General features: G+C 34.6%; 2 protein-coding genes across 3 annotated transcripts; one reads left to right on the top strand and one right to left on the bottom strand.

The window, feature by feature from the left end:
• Positions 1–233: 233 nt before the first annotated feature.
• Positions 234–3195, top strand: LOC117333672 (serine protease inhibitor Cvsi-1-like). Of its 2 annotated transcripts, XR_004533979.1 has the most exons (4): positions 236–307; positions 594–731; positions 2658–2846; positions 3141–3195. XR_004533979.1 is itself a non-coding variant. In XM_033893080.1 (3 exons), the coding sequence occupies exons 1-3, from the start codon at positions 271–273 to the stop codon at positions 2843–2845; spliced, it is 363 nt and encodes a 120-aa protein (XP_033748971.1). In that variant the 5' UTR covers positions 234–270; the 3' UTR covers positions 2846–2895. The 2 variants fall into 2 exon arrangements, 1 of the variants encoding a protein (XP_033748971.1); XM_033893080.1 differs by lacking the exon at positions 3141–3195 and having other exon boundaries at positions 234–307; positions 2658–2895.
• A 2467-nt stretch (positions 3196–5662) lies between these two features.
• Positions 5663–7274, bottom strand: LOC117333671. The gene is made up of 2 exons (XM_033893078.1): positions 7139–7274; positions 5663–6302 (listed from the first exon to the last, which is right to left on the bottom strand). Exons 1-2 carry the CDS (start codon positions 7181–7183, stop codon positions 5793–5795), a joined length of 555 nt encoding a protein of 184 aa, XP_033748969.1. The 5' UTR covers positions 7184–7274; the 3' UTR covers positions 5663–5792.
• Positions 7275–8899: the final 1625 nt, after the last annotated feature.

Here is an 8899-nt window from a genome sequence, read left to right as displayed (position 1 = left end):
ACATTTAAATACAATGTTAATACAAAGTACACGTATAATAGATTACGAGACCACTAGTTTGGACACATACGTGCTGATGTACCTATTGTCAATCCGTTGCTTCAATTTTGTTTGTCAATCACATATTTAACGAAGGAAAAGTCAAAATATCGGCCTTGTGAAGACGAACAGCTGGTAATGGCACGCCTCCGTGCCGTACAAAGCCTATAAAAGACGGGGGACATCCAGTCACCTTACGACTGGTATTCTAACAAGGACCCATCAGACACCATGAATACTCTTACCTGCTTGGTTCTGGCAGCATGTGGTGAGTGGTATATAAATGTCGCGTTTTTCTAATAAACAGTAAAGTAATACAATTAAATGATTTAGGATGAAAAACAGAATTCTTTAACACGATAATTAGATCGTGTGAAATATGCGCGAGATAGTGGGATTTTATTTTAGAAAATTGGTTCAAATTACGTATCAAATTCTGTGTTGAGTGAATGACCAATCTAATTCTTTGTATTTTACACGACTCGTCAAATTTTATGTTAGCTATAACTTTGAATAAGTTTGCTGTTTATTCATTGATATATAAAATTTTACAGTTGCCCTCGCGGTCAGTGAGACTTGCACCGATGTCAACTCATGCACGGACACGACTTGTAATACAGGAAAGAAAGAATGTGTCGCAATACAGGGTCAGCACCTGTGCACGTGCATTCACAGCAACCAACATAACGTCGGTACGTATCACATGTGATGTGGAATAAGTTTTCTCACGTTTTTGACTCCGCACTCTCTAGAGTGATAGCACGTTGTATTGATGGTAAACTGCTGAATCTTGGTATGGTTTGCAATTGATCATTATATAGGGTATCACACAACTGAATCAGCCAATCAGCTCTAATGGGTGTCTGATGTTTGCAGATTTTTTTCCTGAGTACTTAGCATATGAAATAAATACATCAGGTGTACAAGAATAAAGAGTAAGGTCTTTAGATTCGTAAACAAAACAAACTTCCGTTCATCGTAAATATCCATGTCACTGTCTTTAGAATACCCCCAAGTACTCTAATAAAACATTCGACTTATCCAATGATATAAGAGCGCGAAAAGAAATTGATTTACATTCCATACCATTTGAACTTCAAATGAGCACTTTTGAGGATAGTGTCACTAAAATGTGATTTACTTTTCCTTTTAAGAGTTTGATACCTATACAATATATTTACTGAACGTTTAATGTACTCTAATTTATACAGCCTTATAAAAATACAAATTGTTTAAATTAAAAAAATAAAAACTGTCTTAGAGGTAGCCCTCCAGCTATGAGAGATACTTTATGATAGATAGTATGTTTTTGTTTTATTTTTACAATTCTCTGGGGGATTAAACCCCAAAAACTGATTTAAAATAGTGTTCACATTGATACAGACATTTTATATGGGTTCACTATATATCAATCATGTTTAGTTCATTAACCTATAAGCGGCCTATTGGCCTGAGTGGCCATCTAGCTTTCATTATTGTATGCTGGTTTGCATTCAATACAAAATCAGGTTTTAGCAATTTGGCCTGTTTAAACCTAATGGTGATCATTTTAAGTCTGAGTTCTGAACACTACACTTAAACTATAACATATGATTATTCTTATTTGGGAAACATGTGTTTAAAATTGAATGACCGTAAATCTGCATAATTTGCAGTTTCCGTGGGGGCTTCCCTAATTTCAATCCTTTATTGACATGAAACACATCGAAGATCTGCAGAACCAACTCTTACAATGTTTTATTTCTTATTTTATCCATGTACCAAATGAAACTAGAATCTAATTTCTGAAAGCGGCTCTCCGATGCCCGGATATCAAAAAAGAAAAAGAAAAGAAAAAAAAAAGAATAAAAGCAAAAATACGGTTGATAAAAGTTGTGTTATTAACCTAAACTAGACTGACTTCACACGCCTCTCTTTTTTATATTGAAATTTCTTACTACCATTTTTTTTGTCATTTTTTAAAGACATTTTAAACGTTTAGAGTATGTTTAATTTAAAACGCTTATACTTTAGATAGAAATTTAATGTGGATTTTAAAGATAAAGATTTTACTTAATGAAAAAAAAAGGAGTTAAAAACCCCGATTTACTCATCCGTTCAAAGTAAAATGTTTTTAAAAAACTGCATACATAGATAGGTAGTGTCAAATTTCTATCTAATTTGTCAATTTTTACATACGGCATTGATTGTCTACATATGCGTAATGTTTTCGTTATCTATTCAAAACACAGTGCACCAATGGTCATACCTTTTTATTTTGTAAATGTAGGAATCACAATAAGTCACGTGATATTTTACCTACATTTTAGCTCAAACTATTAGGACAGGCGGCTTTTATTTCCTAATATAATATAAAGGGGGGGGGGGGGGGCTGTAAATACACCATTATGGGTCAAGATAGGTATGAATTCTGATTAAGGTAAAAAGTGTTTCGGTCAACATGCTATTCAACCACATGGTTTAAATTTACAAAATACATGTAGGTGTCTTTACTTTGAGTGAACCTGGATATGCTGACTCAGTTGTTAATACTGTATGTTTCCACCTCCAGCCTGTAAACGATTATTTATTACTATTTACTCTGTATCTTTGTTAATATTGTATGTTTCCACCTCCAGCCTGTACCACCGTCAGCGATTGCTCTTCTGATAACTTCAGCTGTGATCATCATGGCGCTAACACACCATCACACTGTGTAGACAACTTTTGTAGATGTGAAGGGCAAGGTCATAACCATGGCAACCACGGTGACCATCATTTTCCTGGAGGACACCAACCAGCCGGAGGACAACAACCCCAAAACTAAGGTACATATAGTACTGATCACAGCCATGGGGTAAAGGTACATACTGAACCCACCACAACTAGAGTATATACTGAACACCACCACAACTAAAATTCATACTCAACACCACCGCAAGCCACACAAAAAATAAAATACAGATCCGCAAGTACTGGTCATAGCAGTGCCAGACCTGATATCCCCTTAATTTGATCACATTATATACCATCAGCTGAAGATATGTTTCCCCGTCGCTTAATATAATTGTTGATTAATACTTAATACTTTTAATATTAAACCTTTTCTTTTTTTGTTGTAGGTAAAAGTCTACATGCCAACTCGACAAGAAAGTAAATAAAGTTGTACTTACTTCATATGGTTTTTGTTATTTTTGTATTGAATGTATTCATAGTTATATGATTTTTACAAAAATCAAAAGATACAGATCCTTATGAAAGATTCTCTAACAAGAACCATTTTTTTAATGAACCGAAGGGGAAACAAATGAAGTATGTTTGAAAAATTCGAAAGGTCCCAGAGGCCTGAAGTATAGCAAACTTAGTGTTACCCACCAGAGGTGTACGAAATGGTTCACGTTTTGATACTTAGAAAACATTGTCGTGTGTTTTCAAATGATCGCATATTCTGAACGGTATGATTTACTGCAAATTAAGAGCTCAAGTATGTAAAGCTTAGCGGATTCTTACAGAAGTGTGCAAACAAAATTTGTTTCATACCCCGATGAAGCTAAAAAAAATTGACATCAACGCTAATAAATATTTTTTGAAAATGATTTTCTAATTTAAGACATGTTTATGTACAATTTTACTGGTTTTAAATGGGATTATTTTTCTCAAATCAATACGCAACGTCAATTGTCGTATTGTGACGTCACATTTTTCGCGCCATTCTCGGAATTTCTTTCATAGAAGAATGAAAAGAATTTTTCGACCAATCACATTTGAGTATTTACCATGAAAACAAAGAAAAAATAATTATTACACAATGAATACTTTTTTAGTTTAGTGTCAAGGAGAATTCCTTCACTCGTTCCTGAAAAATAACCGAAACAAATATCGGATGATCAAAGTTTAAGACGGCCGTTGACACTGATGATGGGAATTATCTTTGAAGTGAATCCCTTGAAATATATTATAGATTAGGCAATAACATCTTAATATATAATGTTTTACCCAATACTAACCTAAGGAACCCGAAAAAAAACGTGTAGACCTGATGACAACCAATAACTCTAAATCTTCAAAAGAATCAGAGGGATATATTTTGTCAATGGAGTAAACGGAACACTTGTGACTGGAAAACCCCTTCTTACTGATCCACAGGTCACCAAAAGTGGTTATTGTTGACAAGTCAGAGACGTTGCTCCGGTTCAGGAACAGGAAACGGAAAAGGAAAATCAGATGTCCGGTGCAGTGCTTATTATTCTTATAGATAAAACATGAAGGACGTCAGAATGATATCTACTGTATTGCTTTACATTGTTTGGGTAATCTGTGACTTTAAAATCTATATTTAGCAACAAAACAATGGGGGAAATATAGACAAAAAAACATGGAAGCTCATTTTTGTTGAAATCGAACCCAAGTTTTATGAGGAATAGTCCTCAAAAGATGTTGATGGCTTCGACAGCATAGATCTTCGGTCTAGTAACCAGAGCAATGAAAATCTTTGTTACCCAATGCAATATGCAACACCATCTCTTATATAATCAAGAAATATGGAGGAAAGCTGTTTAATATCAACGAACTCAAAATATCATGCGTTTTGCAAGTCAAAACTCTAAAGTGGTTTGGTAGCAAACATAGATACATGCAAACTGTTGTGGAAGGATTGTTCTAGAAACATAAATATATAAAAGTGATGTGAGAAACAGAACATCCAGATGTGTAACGTCTTTGTGTAATTAGGTACGTATACAGTACATCAGCTACGAGGGACATTGTCTTGACAGCCAGATAGGTTTGAGCATTCTCCCAACAACCTTCAACGTGGGATATACTACTCCAATTCCATTTCATGTAATGCAGTACTAGACGTTAGAGTTAATGACTTTTCATCTTGGTCTTTTGTTATACAAGTAGGACATACTCCACTACAAAGTAGCCAGATTGATACAATACAAACTATACACACATTTTATGGATATTGTTGGAATATCACACGTAAATCTGAAACTTGAAATTTGCAATTCATTGAAGTTTATTCATTTGTCAGTGAAAAATTCTAATGAGAAGCCCCCTTCCCTATAAAGGTTCGAGGTTGGGGAGGGGGGAAGGTCAAGGGAGGGACCGACTTTCCAAAATATTCCAAAATTCATTAAACAAAACATGCAGTAGAAAATATTTCAATGATATTAACTGAATTGTAAAACAGTTTATATAGAGTGTATTGGGACTTATGCGTGGCATTATATAGTTAATGTAATTATCATCAAGTTTGTGGTAAGCGGTTTTTGAAATGTGGTATAGAAATGGGAAACTTGTTTAAGCACATTACACAACTATTAGGCATTTAGGGTGCTCTTAAGTTTCATGAAGTTATTTGTAACTGACGATATACCTCGGAAACGGTAACAACGAAATCGGAAATGTCAAACGACATTTACATGTATTTGTATATCTCCTGTAAACGTTTTGGAGGATAATTTGCTTCCATTAATAATCCACTTACTAAGATGTCGAATGTTTGTTTAATGTCTTATTTTTTGTTTGTTTGTTTTTTTTTTGTTCTTTTTCGCACTAAGGAAAAGGTTTGTGTAATGTCTTTATGTAAGAGTTGAGTCACGCTCCTCGCCTTCATATATATGATATATAATCATTGTTGTCTTGCAATACACAAATGTATCTGATAAAATGTTGATAAACATGTTTTAACTGAATTCAATCATAAATCGTAGTTTAGTTACTATAAGGTATAATTGTTAAGTATTTATGGAATGAGCCTAAAATTGTCATGTGGTTACCAAATCTACAGCTGTCACGTTAACGTTGTTACTACCTTCTATATTTGTCACGTGGTTACTGCCTTCTCCTATATTTGTCACGTAGTTACCGCATTCTCCTCCAGCTTTCATTTGGTTTCCACGTTCTCTTACAGTTGTCACGTGGTTACCACATTCTACAGTTGTCACGTGGTTACCACCCTCGACAGTATCTAACATAGCGAATCTATTTGGCCAAGCTTGAACAATGTCCTTCAGAACTTCAGTCTCTTCGTTGAGGTTTTGATCCATTTCTTTCTCAATATCACCGTCATTTGCCATGCCAATAGCCCCTTTGCGTTTGAAAGACGTTAAACGATGGACAATGGTACTGTAGCCTTGACCAGTTGCCATGACTTTGTCCCAAAGTTTCGTGAGGGTCATCACCTCAATTTTGTGACGACCACGCAGATGTTTATCAAGGTTACCCTTCACTTTACACCGAAAGTCACATAAGTGACACTGGAAAGGCTTATAGTTCTGAAAAACAATAAACGAAATTGAGAAATAGACTGTAAACCTACTTTGGCGTACTCTTATTCTAGCACATAACAGAATTCAAAGCAAATCAGCCCAATGATGAATTCACGTGACCAGACCATGTCGTAGAAAGTAAAAGACAAAAATTACAGTCAGCACACTCATAATTAAAAGCGCTCAAACAAAATCACCGATGAGATAAATATCAAGAAATATATCTCAATTGTGGTTCAACAGTCATGGAACAAACCAGGGAGGTTTACGCTACATTGATGAGAACGTGTGGTAGAAGTAATGTTATGCTATGAATTAGGTTTTATTTCACCAGTGACCTATAATGCTATTTGTTCTTTGGATCAAAGTCACTAAATAACACAAACAGGGGTGTTCAGTCAGCTGTTTCATCTTCAAAAATATCTTCTATCTTTATTTTGTCATATTTTCTTCTTCGGGTTTCAGGACAACCTAAATAATAACATTAATGGCTTTTAATTCACTCCCATTAGTGAAGTCATTAAAGTACAGAGAATGACGCTCAACGTCCATGAAAAGTGTGCTTACCTCACTGATATACAAATAAAGTTACATAACTATCGGTAAAAATAAAATCAAGAGAAGCGATATGATACTTCTACCTCGAAAACAAAATCTAACTATTATTTCGATGGTTTGTTGCGAACAGCCTTTGCTGTAAAACTTTTTAGGCTTATCAGTTCCAACAAGGATCACTGAATTTACAATGAATAATAAACAATAGTAATCAGCTAGGAAGCATAGTGTCTATATATGAAATATTTAACCCCATAACGTTTTAAGGACGAGATTATACAACTTATCGAATGCTTTGCGTCCTGGTGAATCTTCAGTGTTGCTTTAGACATAGTTTTATAGTCACAACCAGGATGGGAGCAATTGGTCGTTTTTACTTCAGCTGAAAAAACAAAATATGAAATTAACCTTGACCTTTTTCCTTACTATGTCGACAGTTTTCGATCACCAAGTACAAATGTCCTTTACATTTTTTAGTAGCATCGAAACTAAACAGGCAAAAACGGGACAAAGGAGACCTACGGTCCAGAAAAGCATCATGGGCATTGTCTCCAGTTGATAAGTAAACAAAACACTTATGTGCCTAAACTGACCACAAGGACTAACATCAGGAAGAATGATAAACTTTACTTTTCTACTTTCAGCAGAATCACACTAAACTCTACTTTCATGATAGCACTGTTTGTAAGCAGTGAGTAACTACTAGATCAACAGTCATCAAATAAAACACTGAAAGCTCTATTTGCGATTATGTCCTCTATTTGAGACTATCCCCTTTGCTCTTATGGGACAAACTTATCATAATTATTTAAGAAATATTGACCTTATTTCAGTTTTATATTTTGGAGACCCACTCCCTCTGTCCCCAAGGATCGAATTAGCATCTTATAGTAAAGAAATGATTGTCCGCTCAAATGATTTTTGTGACCGAAAATGGTTGATATCTACAAAACATTAAGGGAGAGAGAAGCATGTTAAAACACAATGATAGCTAAGTTTTTTTGTTTTTTTTTGTTATTGTTTGTGGTTATTTGGGGGATTTAAAAAAGAAATTTAGGCCATAACCTAGTTCTCAAGAGATGATACCTGCCTCTATTATATAAATAATGATTGCCCTCCTGCGATGATGCTTCAGAACAATCTTTAGCGTTAAATAGTAGCATTTTGGTAGTAAAACATTACGCATGGCGGATAATGCACGACAACGGGCGAAGCCCTATGGCTTTAGTTAACCCTGACCCATTTCCATTAGCAGCAAACCAAACAACCAACAGGTTCAACATTTATTGCTCAGAGATGTTTATTTCAATTGTCCTTTGGCAATTTTTACAAAAGACGGTCACGCTGACTTTTTCTTATAAAATTCAAGTTATTATGTTTACAGATTAAGGACATCATAATACAAAATTCTTAATTGATTATTTTTATCCACACAGCATCAATATACCAATGAAGTCTCACATATTACACGCATCAATTTATACATGTTTTGTATCTTAAAATTTTCGAAATATCTTCACATTTACTTCATTTGAGATGTGCTACATCTATGGTGTGTCTAGTGTCCAAATACATTTGTTAACAACCAAATTTTATCAGTAACAAAGCTCAGGAATGGAGTCCCTACAAAGGGTCTCCATATCAAAATACTTTAATTCAATACATACACAGTTAAGGAAACCCCTTTGTCACCTCCCAAAACAGAAACACATATGAAGATACTATGGTATTTGATCAGCGCTAGCAGTTGTCCGAGATGCTCACCAAGGAATATCAAACATCTGACATGAGTAAATATATTGTAAAGGCAAGTGTTTGAAGTAGGAGGGTCAGCCATATATTTTTCAAAAATACATTGTGTTAGACAATCAGTTTTTGCTGACAAAGAAGAAATGAAATTAATTTCATTTCTTTAGAAATACAGTTCATGCATGTTTGTCTCCAGATTTTTTATCAGTTTCGTACTTATCTATAAATACACGTTCTCGCCAAATTTGGTTGCAGTAAGAAAAAAAAATACGAAAAAAATAATTTCCAAGAATCAGTTT

Source organism: Pecten maximus, chromosome 8 (assembly GCF_902652985.1).
Source record: "Pecten maximus chromosome 8, xPecMax1.1, whole genome shotgun sequence".
Taxonomy (NCBI): domain Eukaryota; kingdom Metazoa; phylum Mollusca; class Bivalvia; order Pectinida; family Pectinidae; genus Pecten; species Pecten maximus.
This window is presented reverse-complemented; position numbering and strand designations above follow the sequence as displayed.

Coding starts and splice junctions, on each gene's coding strand:
- LOC117333672 (XM_033893080.1), top strand. CDS start 271: ATGAATACTCTTACCTGCTTGGTTCTGGCAGCATGTG. Junction 308..593: donor CTTGGTTCTGGCAGCATGTG/GTGAGTGGTATA, acceptor AAAATTTTACAG/TTGCCCTCGCGGTCAGTGAG. Junction 732..2,657: donor CAGCAACCAACATAACGTCG/GTACGTATCACA, acceptor TTCCACCTCCAG/CCTGTACCACCGTCAGCGAT.
- LOC117333671 (XM_033893078.1), bottom strand. CDS start 7,183: ATGTCTAAAGCAACACTGAAGATTCACCAGGACGCAAAGCATTCG. Junction 6,303..7,138: donor ACCAGGACGCAAAGCATTCG/ATAAGTTGTATA, acceptor ATTGTTTTTCAG/AACTATAAGCCTTTCCAGTG.